The 19,122-nt window shown below is 40.4% G+C and overlaps 1 protein-coding gene across 11 annotated transcripts in view; it reads right to left on the bottom strand.

The window, feature by feature from the left end:
- Positions 1 to 562: 562 nt before the first annotated feature.
- WNT7A (Wnt family member 7A) overlaps positions 563 to 19,122 on the bottom strand; it is a 130,423-nt gene continuing 111,863 nt past the window's right edge. For all 11 annotated transcript variants that reach the window (XM_042849595.2, XM_005307167.5, XM_042849599.2 and 8 more), the window contains one exon: positions 563 to 6,174. In XM_042849595.2, the coding sequence (XP_042705529.1) occupies positions 5,695 to 6,174 (480 nt within the window). In that variant the 3' untranslated portion in view covers positions 563 to 5,694. The remainder of the gene's footprint in view (positions 6,175 to 19,122) is intronic.

Raw genomic sequence — 19,122 nt, 5'->3', positions numbered from 1 at the left:
GGTTTTCATAATAGGGTTTTGTGCACAATGCATTGATCCCAAGGCACACTTGTGCATCTCTCTTTTTTAAAAATAAGATTATGACCTGTAACTAGTAGTGTTAGGTTTATGTGGCACATGACTTGTGAATTGTCAGTTAACCTGGGACTATGAAGTGGTATGTAAGGTATACATTGCCGATTGAGGGGAAAACGGATGATTGAGTATAGCAGGCATAAAAACTAGGGTTGGGCTTATCCATCTGGACAAAATTCAGGAGCATCTAAATATGAAGGTTCTCACAGGTGAAGTGGCGATTTTAATTGTATCCTTTCTTACCACTCTACTTACTTTCTGTCTCGTGCACGCAGACATATCAGGCATCCTTTTCCCCCAGAAAAAAATAATAGCTTCTTCCAGTGGAGTTGTTTTGCCAAAAAAGGTGGTAATACGGTGGCTTCACTGCCCAAAAACAGCCATCAGAGGAGATACAACAGATAGCCATTGGAGAAAACAGGCAACTTCAAGTGCCATACTTCACAGAACGAGAAGTGTGATCTCTCTTGTAAGATACGCAAAAGCATTTTGTAGATCCCACATCCAGTATGTTTATTTTGAAACTTTTAACACGTGTCAATAGTTAGGGAGATCACTCTCTCACACAGCCCCCCTCTATTCAATGTTTTGCCCTAGATCAAATCCAGGAATACACAAGAAACAACTGGTGCTTTCACATAACTCCAAAAACATGATCGGAAGTAGTCTGAATGGTTTAAAAATGTATCTGGAATGGTAAGAGTGAGAGAATTGCAAAGCTGAGTGGTTCTGGCACCTTTACTTCAAACACAAGGAGTATCTTAAATCCAGTTGTACCTCTTCATTGATTAACTTACAATATATCATTAACATTTGTTCCCAGAGTTAGAATTCTCTGAATTTTTGATCAGTGTTAGAAAATATGCCTGTAAGGAGAACTCCTGCACACTCTGAATTAATGTTTTCCTGGAGGAAAACATCCCTTGTTAACCAGTTGGGAGGCATCATATTCTGAATGTTGCACACAACATTACTCAGTTGAGTGTTTTAGAATTTAGGAGAATTCTATAGGCCACTGCCGAGAAGTCATGATGCGTGATAAAACCACTATGTTAAATACTGTCGTTTGCACTGTATGTAAGTGCTTATGCTGGAAAACTTTGTTATTGGCAGCAGAAGCACATGGCAGAACTTGCTACCTCAATTCTGGCAGGTTCATATGCATACATTCTGCAGAATAGTCCTAGCAACAATAGATTTTGGGGACTAACCTGATCTGGAATATAGGTGCGTGTGTGCTGCTGTGTCAGCACACCAACTTGGATGTCCATTGCGGTCTTTCCAAATGTCTATTTTTTAAATGTACAAATGTTATCTGAAGTATTTATACTGAATTTTCATTTGTGTGTATATAAGGCAACTGAAGTCTGCCCCATTTCTAAATTTAACTATACAAATGGGCTTTTAAAACTAAGTTTTGCTTAAACAGTTTTATAGTCTCTGAAATATACTATTAAATCCTGTACTCGTGAGATGGTTCATATGTATCTTTCCTTTTCTCAAGTAACTGTGCAACCTCAGAATAACCTTGCCATTTACAAAATGAGCCAATTAAGTATACATTTTAAGGAGGTTTTCAGTTTAATTATCACTGTTGAAAGATACGTCTCCATTAGTTTTGTGCAAACATGGCAAAGAAAACTTTAAGTCATTGATGGATTCTTGTTTTATGCAAGCACTTTTCCAAGTATGCAAGCTAACTGTGATCAAGATAGTTGTCAACTTAAAAAAAAAATTAGGGCCATGAAGTGAAATAGATCAATGAAAATCCTTTTTAATTTTCTTTAGAATCCCACTTGGAATTTATTTTCAGTTTTACAAAATGGAATTCCAATGTGGAAAAAAAAGAGTATAAGTCAAATAAGGTTTTTAAAATTTCCAAACTCATAATTATGCTTGTTCAAATGTTTTTCTTAACTTTCTTCCTGTTTTTACAATATTGAACGTGTTTGCTTTCTGAACATTAACGAGGTTATTTACGTGAACATCAATCCAGCACTCCACTCATTTAGTAGAAATGAAAAGATGAAATTTCTATTGAAGCCTGTATTCCTCTGCAGTTGTATGCATTTCATTCCCATTGTGTGGTTCTTTACCAAGTACAAACAGAGCTCTTCTATTCCCTGAGGACAAAGAACAAACTGTTTGGGGAAAAAATATCTACAAAATCGTAAATCTTTCTTTCTCCTATTTATTCTTCATGCCATTCAGTCAAATTTAGAGAATGGCTAATTAACTCCAGACTCATGGCTGACTCAGATGGGCCAACTTTCGCTTATCTTGTAAGATGTACCCAAACTTTCAGACACTTTCTAGTAGACTGCAGTTCTACATTTTCCTCATTTCTGAACTTTTAGGGCTACTTGTCAAATGCAGTATTCCTAACTTGACATTCAACTTCAAAACAGATAAAAGACACCTTTCCTAATATTTGGACCACCAGAAACACCGCAAATATAGGGACAATGTCAGGTCCAGTGTTGTTTTTTATGTAAATGTTAAACTGATTTCCCAAATGAGACTATTTCCACTGCAAAACATTTAAGAATTGGTAAACTACTCAATCTTTTCTAGTTCTGCAATAAAATAAATAGATTTTCTTTGTATATCCATCCAGTTCTTTATTATTGTGATTAAAATTCTTTAAAGAAATCTGTCTTTTACGAGTTAATGTGCTAGTTGTACACTGTGCATCACCAATGTATCGAAATATACAGAAAGCAGCACTTTTACAGAATGCTTTCCTATGGTAAAAACATACTGCAGAAATAACACTTTGTTAGATTACTGTAATCAGTGAAGAACAACAAACTCTTGACTGTGTTGTGTATCTACTTAGTGAAAGCCAATGCATACTGTAAAAAAAAAATTGCACCATGATTAACTTTATCAGAGATCTGCATTATTAAACCATGTTGTATAATTGTAATTAATCTCCATATTGTATGTATATTCTTGAAATTTAGGTCCCATTTTCAATCTTTAATATACAAAATTTAGAATCCTGAAAAAAATACAAGCTCCATTATAAAAAAAATACTACTTTTAAATTGTTTCATGTTGACAAGTCAGAAGGTTGAAAGTAAACTGTGTTAATCTTATCCAACTTCTACTTTGATATCTCATACATTGGTGTCTGAGTTGCTGTAACGTGATAAATGGCAAATCTGCAAAGAAACACTATATCCTTAATTGTACATGGCAAGGAGCAGGTATTGTGTGTGTGTGTGTATGTATGTAAACAATATGCTGCATTCAGGGCAATTCTGAAAATACATTATTTTACCCAAATCCTGTAAAATTATCTTGTACTACTTCCATCATTTCCTTTCTCATGCGGTCCCAATCTTGCAGTCCAAGAACAGGCAGAACGCCTACAAAAATCAATGAATCAGACCTATTACTAATTTGCTTATTGTCTATTTGTTCTAATACTTATTAATATCAATGGGAGTCACTGGAGAGCACAGCCTCCTAGATAACTTGTTTGTTTCCCTTGTTGTCAGTTGTCTCAACCTTTTTGACTGAGTGATCTCACATTTCTCAACTATGGAAGTGTTTGTCATATGTCCCAAACAGTGGAACATGTGATATCAATAAGAGCCCGGTCCTGTATTCTTTACTCACGCAAAACCACCATTGAAATTAGAACTGTGTGTGAGGCTCTAAATGATTCAGGCAGGAGAAGCAAGCAAAAAGATTCCAGCCGGGAGTGGGAATATTTATTTACTCACCCACATCACTTCTAGTTTCCCAGATGAGAAAGGAAATATCAAAAGAAAGTACAAGAAGGACTTAATGGGACTGTGGAGAAATAGATTGTTTAATGTTTGCCTAAATGTGGTTTGAGTTTTTTAACTCAGAACTTTTTGGAGGGAAAGAGTAAGGCAAATGCCAAAACCAGTTGGGCAAAAACTGTAAGCTTTGTATCTTATCTATGAGAATCAGGCGATGTGTGTCATGCTAGTTTTTACAGTCATAGTCTACAGTCTTCCACTGATAAAATCAAATTTGACAGTAACACAATATAGAGGTTTAACTGACAGCACACACAGCACATTTGCTAGTCATAACACCACAGTTTAATGACTGACGCATGTGGGAAGCTAATTCAGATTTTTTTTCTGAATGGGATAAATGAGCATCCAGTTAATACCAATCATGAATTCAAGCCATGTGACAAAATTGATGCTACATACCCTGTTCTTGTTTTGCATATTCTGCAAATTGAACTGCAGGAAGAGAGCCAGTTTGTACACACATCCGGAGAGAAAGTTCATTCTGCATTTTGACACATCTACCAATTGCAGCTAAATGTATCCTGCTTGCTGCTCTTGTGTCCACAAACTAATCAGCCTTTATCTGTTAAATAGCCTCAGAATTACAAATAGTATGCCTGTTTTGAGGGAAAAGTACAGGTTATAGAATTATACAAGCAGACATAGTATAAATAAAATATTCATATAAAAATAGTCTCTTACAAAATATACTCTTATCCTATGGTTCATTTTCCAAAAGGTGGAAGTTTGTCTGGAGTTTCATATTTATTTTTGATGTATTCCAAACTGGATTTTCATAACGCTCCTCTTTAATTGGAAAAAAAAAGTGTATTGTAAAGAGATTATACTCACTACCAGTTTGATTTTTCCAGACAACTAGCAGCAAACAGAAAAAAATTATAAAAGATGCCTGCTTTTGTACTTAAACATCTAGTACTGCAGAAAATATCCTGCAAATCCAACTAGTAGAAATATCCGAGTAAAGAATAATATATACAGCTTCAGTTTTTTCCTTGCCGTATCTACAAAATAATTATTCCACAAAGAAAGCAAGCTATCTACTTTAATTGCAGAATAGTTCCAAAAATGTTGTAGAGTTCTTTTTTATTTAAATAAATTAATATTAGTTTTATCTGAATAAATTGTTAAATATTGCTATTATTATGCCCAGATGTCCCAAATCCCTGTGCTAAAATCTGCAGCACAAAAAAATAAAGGCAGATAAACCAGTGTCTATGGAAAACTTCAACAGTTCTACTTGCTGTAGCAAATTGTGTGAAATGGAAAGACAGGCAAGACCAGCAGAAGCTTTTCACAAGTGTAGAAACCTAAATCTGCATAATCCACACTTAAGTAGAAATTCACACTGGAGCATTGTCACCCCATCCTGTGCAAAGACCATGTTAAAGTTTTGTTTTGTTTCCCCCACCCAACCCATCCCTTATGCACAGTAGCTTGTGTATTTAACCATCTTTTTCCAAACCAAAAGAGTCAGTTGCCAAGCTCTCAGATTTTTTTCACTTGACTGGGTGTTCTTTTCATAAGGCAGTCATTGCATTAAGCTTTGGAGGTGCAGATTAGTTTAGATGATTTTTTCCCTCTGTTTTATGTGTCAAGTGGCTTGGTTTTTTGTTTTGTTTTGTTTTTTTGGATAATTTATACAAGTCTTTAATGTGTATCCACATAAGTACTGAAACATGAGAGGAAAAGACAGATCCGTTCATTAGCTTTTCTTTTGGAAGAAAGCAGGTCTTTGCTACAGTCTTGAGTAGTTGTGTTGAGCTCATGTGCAAATGTATTCATTCCTAGGGATCTAGAGTCACCTTCCCCAGCCACACTTTCATTTACAGGTGTACACTTCTGTTCTTTCACTGCACGTATTACACTTTACATAGCAGCACCAATGGAATTTACAGTTGCACTGCCACACTCGTGAGTACTGGTGTGTATTGTAACCTCGACCACAACACATCAGATCACAGCCATTGGTCTGCTGGGCTGTTTTGTTGCACATTCTGCCCTGTGTTCCCACACTGCCAGTGACAGGATCTTCTTCACAGTAATTTGGAGATTTTTCTATGTACACTAAATCTGTATCCATGGGTTTGCGGTAGGACAGTGGCTTCTTTATTTTAAGGAAGGTTGGACGCTTGTTGCGACTTGCCCTCACCGGTTCAACCTGAACTGCTTCATTGTATTTGTCCTTAAGGATGTAGCCCAGCTCCCGGAATTTAGGAAGGGTTGTCCAGCATGTCTTAGTAGTACAAGATCCTGAAACTCCATGGCACTTGCACTCTAATTTCATGTTTTCTTCAAGAATCTAGATTTGAAAGAACACAGAATGTGTTAAAACAATAAGACTCCATCAAAGAGACATTCATCTGATGTAATGAAACTATTGTTCTCAAATCTGCTCTTTATAATAATAGCTACTAAACCCAGGTCAAAATTCATGCCCGCCCAGGCTGCAGATCTCACTTGCTGGCTATGTAATTGTCACAGGCATCAAACTCCTATTGATATCAATTGAGTTCTGTCTCCAGAACATGCACAACTGATTCCCTCCCTACTCCATGTTGATTAGAGAGGAGAACTTTATCCAATTTCAAACAAAAGCACAAATGGTGTCTTTACCAACCAACTGTGGTCTTCACATTGCTTGTATGTGTTTATACTATGCCCAGCATGATGTGTCTATATTGCAATTTTGGCATATGCCAAGAAGATGGGGAGTTGCAGAGAAGCACAAATAACACACCTCAAGTATGGTATTTTCACATGAAATCTCATATGTACCACATTCTGAAAATGCAATGATTTTTGCTACAAATGTATTATGCAAGCCAAACTGGGAAAATAAAATTCCATTTCAGGACTTAGACCTGAAAATGGCATGAAAAAAGCTAGTGAAAAACATTGCAGGAAAACTTTCACCAGTTTCGCCTCATGGTAATGTATAGATAGACATACACACACAAATACTGCAAATTAATGTTACATCTAAGAAAATCTATACATTACTTTCCTGTGTAGTAGTTTTATTATGTGCCATGTACTCAAGTCTATTCTCCATGTGGAGAAGTTGACAAGACCCCTTAGTCTGTAAAATTCTCAGCCTTCATTGTAGTACAACTGTAGATTTCTCTTCTGATGTAAAGCAGGGATAAGGATGAGAACGTAGAATTCTTTAACATTTTAATTTGTCGTCATCGATTATCTTTGAATTTTTTCTGTTATCTCTTTTGGTAGCTTAATGCTTCTCTAAGGCACCACCAGTAAAGCAGTGCTTGTTCTACCTGGTCTATGTCTCTTCCCTCTGCACCCCTCCCACCTCTTCTCTCTTTTTTCTTCCTTTTTTTTCTGTAAATGTCTCTTTTCTACATCTTCTCATCTTCCTTTTTCTTTCAGGGGCAGGAAGCCCCATAGATTCCTTATCCCACTGTTGCCTCCTTTGAACCCCCAAATCTCTTGTTGTCTTACTCCTGTACTGTTCTGCTGCTGCTACTGGTTTCCAACTGCTGTCAGAAGACAAACTGACTCATTTAGTGCTAGCTGTATGAGCCCTGTAGTTAACTTTGCATACCACCTGCATTGAGTTAATGTCAAGAAATACATGAATTTAATGTACTTCATTTTGTGCTGGTATGCCAGATTATGAATTGTGAGACAGCAAAATAATGCTACAGGCTAGATTCGCCTGTGCCTTAAGGCAATGTCTCCAGTTGTGGAGACTCTAGCCACAGAGCAATTGTCAAGGGTGCAAGAGGCCTAAAACCTTTTGTCTCAAGGACTTGCAGCTGGCCAGCACAACCCCAAAAGTGGGCAGTCTGCCAGGAATGGACATGGCCAGGGTGACCTGGAAATTTGGAGCATCCCTTCAGCTGCCTTTGGCCAATGTATCTCCTGTGGATTCCCAAAATCAGTTTAAAGCTCCCTGCCCCTGTGAAACCCCCACAGAAGGGTGACAGTGCAAATACTGTCAATTTTCTTAGGGGCACAGTGGCCAGGTTGTCATAGGAAGATGCAGACTGCATTAATGAGGACAAAACCCAACTCTACATGTTCAAAGAAATGGAGTGCTATGTACTTAGGACAGTCTTAAATCACAACACAAATGGTGGGCTTCTTAAATTGTGTGCTACTTAATCCCAACCACAGAATTTTAGTTGATATCTGGTGCTGACCACACCAATTCCCGTGCAAGTTGGGGTTACTGAAGATGAAAACAATCAAGCTACTTTAAGCATTGGAAGTACAGGTGTTACACTTATTGCTCTTATATACTGTAGCTTTATAAGCCGTATAGTAACTGCTATTGTTTAGCCTTTTGAGGAAAGTTGGAATAGTATTGTGTGTCTGCTACAAAAAAAGTAATGTTACTAGGCTTTTCTGTTTTTGTTTGAATTTTCCCAGCAATGAAAAGTTGGAGTTCAAAAAACATTAGATATGGCCTGATCTTGCTTTTGTTTCATGTGTTGAACTGTCATGGAAGTCATTGAGGGTGGACTGATGCCAGGATTGGTAAAGTATCTAGAGAGTATAATTCTGAACAGACGATAGCAATAATTTTAGGGTACAATAGAGCACATTTTGGGGAATTATGGGAGAGTTTCCATCCAGATCCAAATTTAATGATTAGCAGTGATCTATCTAATGGATGGACCAAAATCCAGATCTGGAAAAGTTTAAATTCAGATCTGCAGCTGACCAACTTTGCAACTCTGCTTAAAATTTAGGTGTACATTATGGATTATTTTGGTTATTTTGAGATACTTCCTCACTCATTCAGTTACTGCATTCAGTTAGTGCTCAGTCATAATGTACATAATGGTAGTACACTAAGGAGATAGATGGGGAGACAAAAAAAAAAAAGGAGCCATAGCTCAGCAACCTGAAAATAATATAGATTCTTTAAGCCTTATTTGTAATGTATCCATCTTTTGAGGGGATCTGTGATACATTTCTCACATTAATAACTTATCTTGTTCAAGAAGCTGGTTTTGCAACCCCATGCAAATGTTCAGAGTGGCAAGAAAAATAATAAAGCCTAACAACCTTGTACTAATTCTCACATGAATCTTCCATCAGAATAGTACAAATTGTCTTGAAATGGATGTTTTATTGTCAGTCTACTCATGAGGCTTTTTCCCCCCTAAATGTAGTTTACATTTTAGATAGCCTCAGTTCCCTTTCAGTATATTTCATTAACATCCCGTTTACAGACAGTGATCACTGAGGGAATAAAAGTTCGGTTGGAAAGAGCTGAGTAAGCTGATGCAATGGATCAGCGATTGAAAGGATCCATGCCATGTGTTGAGCTTGCTGTTCTGTGTGATGTATCTTGATGCCAGCTGGAAATAGCATAGGAAGTTTTCTGGTCTCATTTAGGACTGGGTGCAAGCAGTTGGGATAAAAAGACCTGACTTCATTTGAACATGATACTTTTGAATAATAGTAAATGAATCCAAACGTTATGGGTTCTTTTTAGAAGAACAAAACAACATTTTTTGTGTTGTGCCATACCTGATGGTGCCCTTTTAGTTGTTTTTAATGTAAGTTTAGACTGAACAGCTAACTCTTTTAGTGATTTTATGCATCATCTAGGTGGGGCAAGTTTAGAGTCACTGTGCCAAATTCACCCCACATATCTTCAACCCACAAGCCCTCTTGTAGCTTATTTTCCTCTATCTGTTTCTTCCTGTTGCTGCTTCCAATCCACTACTAAGCAAGTTCAGCAAGAGACAAATCAAAAACATAACTCTGCATACAGTCTATCCTCTACCTGAAGCAAAGCAAAAAACTGCAATATGATGGTTTGTTACACTGTAGTATTGTGATGTCAGATGCTTGGGTTATTTGTTCTGCATTAAAAGGTACATACATTGGCACCTTGATGCTTCCAGGTTACCTCACTATCCCACCAGTAATTCAGTTGTCTTCATAAATGCAAGGAAGGACCCGGGTGATATGTGGCTACCTAAAGCAGTTGGGGTGTGGAGCTATTCTCTTTGGGCCTGAGCATCACCCTGCATGTCTGCTGCTCAAAGGAAGCAGCTTACCCTTAAAAGCCCATCATTCTCCAGTACAAAAAAATTAAACATAAAAATGCCAAGTTGCCATATTTCAGGAAAGTCAGGTTCTGTTTGTTTGAAGATTTAGTTAGTGGCTCATATTTTTCACATTAGACTAGGAACTAATATACCATAGTTTGATTTGCTTTAAAATACTTGGGTCTGGGGAGTGCATAATTGTAAACCTATGTCCTTTATTTCATCACCAATTTACCATACCCAACATTATCAGCCACAGAAGGCACATCTGTTGTGTACCAGTGAATGCTCAGGATTGTGATAATTGCTGACAAAGGGAGTGTTTTTAGTTTTGCCCACTTTTTTTTCAAGTTCCAAAGTAAACTGTCAGTATTTGTTGATCTTTTCACCCCCCATTATCCTCTGGGAAATAGTTTACAGTAAAAGGGTGTGGAAAGGAAAACCTGCATTAGTATTCTGTGGTGATATTACCAGCAGCTATCCCATCTTTGGGCACTTCCATGAGGAGTTTAAACAATGGACAAAAAAGAAAAAAGTGGAGGGAAATATATGGGATGAGAACTAATTTCATGTCTAACTTTTCTATAATATGTTGTCAGATCAGAGCTTGTAGTATTTCTGTTACCAAAGTTAGTCAGAATTCCATACTTTCATTTTTTAAAATAGTTTTTTTTTCACAGTTTCACTTGCTAATCCATTGATACACTGTTCTGGGATGGTTTTACTGGGTGAATATAGCCTACCTTTTAATGCAATGGACAATGCAAGGTCCTGAGTTTGGTGTGACACCAATGCACTGAGAATGCTTTACTTTGTCAGCACAAACGAGGACACAGGACCTTGGTGGCAAAAAGTGAGTAGGGCAGGCCATTGGATTCATGAAGTCATTACACCTCCTGAGCAGCCTCCACCAACAGGATTTCTGCAGAGTAACCTGCTCTGGGGACTCCTAAATATAACCCTTGAGCTGGAGGGGACCTCTCTACCAGCAGGGATGAATCTGGCCCCATTCTATATATGCAATATGGATCCTCAATGTTGAAGGAATGTATGTAGCCACTGCAGTCAAAGCATACTCTGATCCCTGCCATAACAGGGGTATAATCTTTTGTAACTTTGGCTGATGTCATATGATGGACCAGGAAATATACCAGTCTCCTACAAGTATTCCTATGTGTACCTTTATTACATAGCATTCAGAAAAATAATCAATCATTGGAAAAATGAAGCCACCCTCTATCTGAAAGAGAGGATGGCAGAAAAGTGGAGGAGGTGGTTGCAACACTTACCTGCTGTACTGTAAGCAAGTAGTATTAGAGAAGTTGGAGAGAATGAAATCCTTCTCTCACCCTCGGGTTGCCAACTTTCTACTCGCACAAAACCGAACACCCTTGCCCTGCCCCGTGCCCTGCCCCTCCTCTGAGGTCCTGCCCTGCCCCTTCTCTGCGGCCCCAACCCCGCTAACTCCACCCCACCCCTCATCACTCACTCTCCCCACCCTCACTCACTCGCTTATTTTCAGCGGGCTGGCTCAGGGGATTGGGGTGAGGGAGGGGGTGATGGCTGCAGGTAGGGGTGCGGACTCTGGGGTGGGGCCAGAAATGAGAAGTTCAAGGTGCGGGAGGGGGTTCCCGGGCTGAGGCAGTGGGTTGGGATGTAAGAGGGGGTGAGGGCTCTGGCTGCGGGTGTGGGATCTGAGATGGGGCCAGGGATGAGGAGTTTACAGTGCAGGAGGGGTCTCTGGGCTGGGGGGGGTGGAGCCAGGGGGCTTGGAGTATGGGAGGGGGCTCCGGGCTGAGGCAGGGGGTTGGGGTGTGGCTGGAGGTGTGGGTTCTGGGGTGGGGCCAGAAATGAGGGGTTCAGGGTGTGGGAGGGGGCTCTGGGCTGGGGCAGGGGGTTGGGGTGCGGGGGGTGTGAGGGCTACATCTGGGGGTGCAGATTCTGGGGTGGGGCTGTGGATGAGGGATTTGGGGTATAGGAGGGGGCTCTGGGCTGGGGCAGGGGGTTGGGGTGCAGAGGGGGTGAGAGCTACAGCAGGGGATGCAGACTCTGGGGTGAGGCTGGGGATGAGGGGTTTGGGGTGTAGGATGGTGTTCCAGGCTGAGACTGAGGGGTGTGGAGGGCAGGAGAGGATCAGGGCTGGGGCAGGAGGTTGGGGTGCAGGAGGGGGTCAGGGGTACAGGCTCCAGTTGGCACTTACCTCAAGCAGCTCCCAGAAGTAGCAGCATGTCCCCTCTCCAGCTCCTATGCCAAAGCACATCCAGATGGCTCTGTGTGCTGCCCCATCCCCAGGCACCACCCCCACAGTTCCTGGCCAATGGAAGCTGCAGAGCCAGCGCTTTGGCCGGGGCAGTGTGCCGAGCCCCTTGGCTGCCCCTACGCATAGGAACTGGAGGGGGGACATGCCACTGCCTCCAGGAGCTGCGCAGAGCCAGGGCAGGCAGGGAGCCTGCCTTAGCCCTGCTGTGCCGTCAACCAGACTTTTAACAGCCCAGTCAGCAGTGCTGACTGGGCCCAGCAGGGTCCCCTTTTGAGCGGGCGTTCCAGTTGAAAACCGGGCAATCCTATCTCACCCCCAATTTACATGTGCCAGACCCAGAGATATTGGAGATCTACATACTTTTCTAGTGGGACCATGAAGGATAAAGCCAACCGCTAGACAAAATCCTTCAAAAACTTCAAGACAAGTACTAACAAGAATGCCATGTGGGAAAGACACATTTTCTTTACAAGAAACCACATGCCAAATGAGATTGTTGACCTTTATAGATATATCTACACTTCAGCTAGGGTTGTAATTCCCAGTTTGAGGAGACATACCTGCACTAGCTCTGCTCAAGAACATGCTAAAAATAGAGTCTAACCATGGTGGCTTGAGCCATGGGAGGGGCTAGGCCTCCCTTCCCCCATGTATGTGCCTAGCATCGCAGGTGGGTATCTATTCAGGGTGGCTAGCTCCTCCTGCTGCTCAAGCCACCACAGCTTTACCCTGCTAGCTCAATAAGAGTGGATATGTCTCCTCAAATTGGGAATCACTTCCCAGCTCCAAGCGTAGACATACCCTGTGTTATAGACTGATGTCATAAAGCTAGATCATATGAATTTGATCAGTTACCAGATGAACTAATTAAAGATCAAATTATTTGTGCTAAAACTGGTAACCTGGGCAAAGCCAGTTATTACAAGAAATAGACCTGACTTTGAAAAGAGCAGTGGAGATCTGCAGAGCTAGTGAAAACTGTACTTCACAAATAAAAGTTAACAAGCAGTGAAAGTACTGAAATGTATCTAATTAAAAATGACTACCACTGCCTAAAGATAAAGGCAAACAAATAGCAGAGACCAGATTTGTTTACTATAAATGTGGAGGCAATCACAAGATGATGCAAAGGGGTCAAACATAAGGAGTGCGTTTTCATCCATGCAATAAGAGCAATCATTTCCATAGAACCATAGAAATGTAGGGGCTGAAAGGGACCTTGAGAGGCCATCTAGTCCATCCCCTCATGATGAGGCAGGAACAAGAATACCTAGACCATCCCTGACAGGTGTTTTGTCTAAGCTGTTCTTTAAAAACTCCAATGTTAGGCATTCCACAACTTCCCTAGGTAACTTGTTCCATTGCTTAACTATTCTTCCAGTTAGAAAGGTTTTCCTCATATCTAACCTAAATCTCCCTTGTTGCAGATTAAGCTGATTACTATCTGTCCTATGCTTGGTGAACAATTGATCACCATCCTCTTTATAACAGCCTTTTATATATTTGAAGACAGTTACCAGGGTCCTCCTCATTCTTCTAATCTCTTTAGACTAAAAATGCCAAAATCTTTCAACCCTTCCTCATAGGTCAGATTTTCCAAACCTCTTATCATTTTTGTTGCTCTCCTCTGGACTTTCTAATGTGTTCACATCTTTCTTAAAGTGTGGTGCCCAAAACTGGACACAATACTCCACCTGAGGCCTCACTAGGAGTATGTAGAGAGAAACAATTACCTCTTGTGTTTTGTATACACTCCTGTTAATATGTCCCAAATGTCTTTTTTCGCAACTGCATCACATTGTTGGCTCATATTCAATTTGCAGAAGTGTGATGCTTTATCAGCAAGATAGATTCACAAACATACACTTTGAGGATAAAATGATAAGGCAGAAACAGTTCTTTGAGTCTCTAAATACATTTACAAATCAAGTTTCTACAACAGGTTTGTTTTGTGACATTGGATTAGATACTGGAGCAGGGTGCACTGTAACCCCAGAATGCATACACACAAAAAGATTAGTGACCACCCAATGTTAAAACTAAGCTTGGTTTGCGTAGCTGGTATAAAATGAGAATGCCTACATAAGGACAGGTTTCACTCAGAGTTTAGAATAATGGAAGGGAAAGACAAGTGTATTTGAGTTGAAGAGCAGAGTGCACATGCCTGTGATCAAACAGAGGTATAACTTACCTGAACAGGAGGCAAAACAATACAGTGTGGGTTGATTACAGATAAAATAATTACATTGATATAAATATATGGTACACATATTTTTGGTGCCACAACTGATAAAGTCCTATTAGTAATGGGAGAGAGAGTTAAATCTGAACTTAGCCAGATGGTAAAATAAGATCATGTCTCTGCTTCAAAATGCAAGAGTTGTTTAAGTTTGGGATGTATGCCAAGAGTTTTGGCAGGTCCAATTTCATACTGAAAGTATAAAACTGTATACCTTCAACTCTCCCTGTGGTAGATATGTTTGAGCAACTTCCCTTTGGGATTGCCTTGAACAGGAAGTGTATCAAAGTATCGTGCTCTAGACCTTCGAGGATCTGGAAGTAATACCTGAGGATCTGTTGATTTGGGGTAAAAACAATGGCAATGCCGTGAGAGAGTACACAAAGTTTGACAATTAGGTTTGGAGGGGTTTGACCATAACCAAGAAAAGTACAGGCATTTGTTCAAATTGGACCAGAGAGAGGAAGAATGACACCTGGGAGAGGTGACAGACCAAGGTCCAGTCTCCCTGCGCCAATGACTCTTTATTTAACCAAAGTGGAACAGCTTCAACAGGAAGGACTGAGGGAGCTGAATATCCCATAGCTCAGTAGTTAGAGCACTCTCCCGAGGGGTGTAGGAGATCCCTGTTCAAACCTTTTCTCCCCATCTGCCTGAGGGAGGAATTGAACCTAATCTCCCATATCCCAAGTGAGTGCTCTAACCATTGGGCTAAAAGTTATAAGGTGGACACCACTACCTGCTCCTCCAGACAGAATTTGAATGGGACCTGATCCACTGGGTGGCCTCTGAGTATGCCTACTGGATTAGGCACCACAGGTGAGATAGGCACTCTTGCACCTATCTTTTCCCAGTTTGTGGATTGCACTGGGACTTAGGCATGAGATGGGCATCTGGAAGCCTAGGGTAAGGCAGCAGTGAACATGCCCAGAGACAGAAACTTAGTCACCTAGTGAACTTTGACCCTGAAAATGTAGGCACTGAGTAAGTTGGGGAGTGTCTACAGGATTAGCAGGCAGCCAAGTGGCAATTTTGTGGATCGCAGTGGCACCTACCACTGGGACTTAGGTGTCCAAGTGCTTTTGTGGATCTGAACCATAGAGATTAAACTGTTGCATATTCTGTATGAAGGACATCCTGTTTATAGTACTACACAGCATGATGTCAGAAATGCTAAGCTTTGTATACAAGACCCCTCTATCCTTTGAGAAGTGTATGAAGAGAACCTGAGATGTCCATTTCTGGCCAGGCATGAAATGCTGCTATCAAAGATAACTGTGAAATCTGCATGAAACATCTTGGAAGAGCACTGAAACTAGATGATTACCTTTTCTCCATGGTTGGCAAAGATCTAGTTGAATTAACCAGGAAAGATTATCTCTGATCAGTGGACTACTACTAAATCTCTCTTTTCTAAAAGGGAGCTGTTGCAAAACAGTGTGTAGTAATTAGTAACACAGTTTAAATTGAAATTCCATGGTAAACTGGGGGGAAAGGACATCAGCATCTAACTATCTTCTTGAGCTAAAGGCCATTACCCCGACGTAGTTGGAAAAGAACTAATATGGCAGAAGACTTGTACAGAAGAAATATTACAACAAGAATTCTGAACAGTCAACCACATTGATTGCAGGTGAATATTCCGTTTCAAATAGAAAATGGCTGGCAAACTGCTAACCATCTACGCCAAGGTCATGTGGCATCATTACTCCCACCACCACCCCTGGGAGCCAATCTTACCCTAGGAACAGAAGACAGCTAAACAAGCAGGACCGTTGTTCACTTGTACTTGAGGACGCCCAGAATACTACTGATAGAAGAAACATATGCTTGGTAGTTACCATGCAAGAGGTGCTTTCTAAGGTGTAGAATTTTCTACTTTGGGACATAACACAAGAATTGCATCCAATAAATAATCCTACCTTGATAATAAATGGTCTGTTTCTGAAGGGCAAATAGATTTCTTCCTGATTCTAGCTGATGACCTCCATATGAGCCTAAATGTGAAGATTGGTATCCCTTGTAACTTTTTCATGGCAAATGCAGTCATATGATGGCTTTGATTCTTGGCCTTCATGCTGAGTTCCAGCGTTTTCTTATACATAGTTGACTAGGGTTTAAAAAAAAACAAAACCCTAATCTTACATTTGTTACCCTTGGATATCAGCCATCCCTTTGCTCTTGATTACACTGGTCTACAATTTTTGAGAAGTCGTCTGCTTCAGAGATAAAATGTGCTATTTATTATGTATTTTGATGTGCTGAATTCAAATATGACAATTAAAACAACTGATTGGCTACTGTTTCTAAGATATTTAAGTTTTTACATTTTATGGCTATGTATATTGTGTAAATAGTAGAGTTTTAATCATAAATTGTAAACCTAGGTCTTTTCATGTGTTGCTTTACATGATAATATTTCACCTGTCCTGTTTATGTAACACTTTAAAAATCAGCAAAAGGGTTATATAAATAAAATTGATTATGAAACAAAAGGCAAAAAACTATTATGTACATAGTTTAGTCCTATTCAGTGTCTACTCGGCGCTTCTTGGCTTGTCTCTTGTATACATTAAATGGAGCATCTCTTGTCACTGTCCAGCAATAGTCTGCAAGCATTGATGGGCTCCATTTGCCCTGATAGCGTTTCTCCATTGTTGCAATGTCCTGGTGAAATCGCTCGCCGTGCTCATCGCTCACTGCTCCGCAGTTCGGTGGAAAAAAATCTAGATGAGAGTGCAAAAAATGTATCTTTAGTGACATGTTGCAACCAAGGCTTTTGTATGCCTTGAGGAGGTTTTCCACCAACAACCTGTAGTTGTCTGCTTTGTTGTTTCCGAGAAATTTTATTGCCACTAACTGGAAGGCTTTCCATGCCGACTTTTCCTTGCCACGCAGTGCATGGTCAAATGCATCATCTCGAAGAAGTTCACGAATCTGAGGACCAACAAAGGCACCTTCCTTTATCTTAGCTTCACTTAACCTTGGAAATTTTCCATGGAGGTACTTGAAAGCTGCTTGTGTTTTGTCAATGGCCTTGACAATGTTCTTCATCAGACCCAGCTTGATGTGTAAGGGTGGTAACAAAATCTTCCTTGATTCAACAAGTGATGGATGCTGAACACTTTTCCTCCCAGGCTCCAATGACTGTCGGAGTGGCCAATCTTTCTTGATGTAGTGGGAATCTCTTGCACGACTATCCCATTCACAGAGAAAACAGCAGTATTTTGTGTATCCAGTCTGCAGACCAAGCAAGAGAGCAACAACCTTCAAATCGCCACAAAGCTGCCACTGATGTTGGTCATAGTTTATGCACCTCAAAAGTTGTTTCATGTTGTCATAGGTTTCCTTCATATGGACTGCATGACCAACTGGAATTGATGGCAAAACATTGCCATTATGCAGTAAAACAGCTTCAAGACTCGTCTTTGATGAATCAATGAACAGTCTCCACTCATCTGGATCGTGAACGATGTTGAGGGCTGCCATCACACCATCGATGTTGTTGCAGGTTACAAGATCACCTTCCATGAAGAAGAATGGGACAAGATCCTTTTGATGGTCACGGAACATGGAAACCCTAACATCACCTGCCAGGAGATTCCACTGCTCTAGTCTGCCTTACTCTTGGGTAGTTCCAAATCCCTGACAAGGTCATTCAGTTCACCTTGTGTTATGAGGTGTGGTTCAGAGGAGGGGGATGGGAGAAAATGTGGGTCCTGTGACATTGATGGTTCAGGACCAGAAGTTTCATCCTCTTCCTCTTCCTCGTCTGACTCAAGTGAGAATGATTCTGGTGCATCAGGAACCGGCAGTCCTTCTCCATGGGGTACTGGGCGTATAGCTGATGGAATGTTTGGATAATGCACAGTCCACTTTTTCTTCTTTAACACATCTTTCCCAACTGGAGGCACCATGCAGAAGTAACAATTGCTGGTATGATCTGTTGGCTCTCTCCAAATCATTGGCACTGCAAAAGGCATAGATTTCCTTTTCCTGTTCAACCACTGGCAAAGATTTGTTGCATAAGTGTGGCAGCATATGTGTGGGGCCCACTTCTTGTCCTGATCTCCAATTTTGCAGCCAAAATAAAGGTGATAGGCTTTCTTAACCATAGTGGTTATACTGTGCTTTTGTGATGCAAAAGTCACTTCACCACAAACATAGCAGAAGTTATCTGCACTGTTCACACAAGTACGAGGCATCTGTGCTCACTTTGGCTAAACAGAAATGTGTCCCTTTGCAAAAATCAAACACTGACAAATAAGAGAGCACGACACTGTATGATTTCTAGAGCTGATATAGGGCAATTTGTTCAGCAGAGTGATGTAAGCTTCGTTATGATTGCATTATCCATGACTTCTAGGAATAACATGATGCAATTCATATCATGTATGACGCAATACTAGTTTCAGATTGCATCATTCGTTGTTTTGCCTAAAAAGCAAGTACTGTCCAAACCCAGTCATAGATTTATTCATAGATCCAGTCAAAAATGTATTTTAGTCATTTCTGGTTTAAATTGAGATCCCTTCCCTTTATAACTCACTTATCCTCCGCCATTCCCAAGTCAAGGGTCGTATATACTGACCCAATAGCATATCTTGAAAACTAGAGCCAATCAACAATTTTAAGCATCATTTTCGTTCTCAGTGACCCAGAATTAGTAAAGTTTGACTACATTTATTACAGAAGCATTTTGGCTGTAGAGCAGTGTTA

The sequence above is a fragment of the Chrysemys picta genome, chromosome 7, assembly GCF_011386835.1.
Source record: "Chrysemys picta bellii isolate R12L10 chromosome 7, ASM1138683v2, whole genome shotgun sequence".
Classification (NCBI taxonomy): Eukaryota; Metazoa; Chordata; order Testudines; family Emydidae; genus Chrysemys; species Chrysemys picta.
Note: the sequence above shows the minus strand (reverse complement) of the source record. Positions and strands in the feature narration are given on the sequence as shown.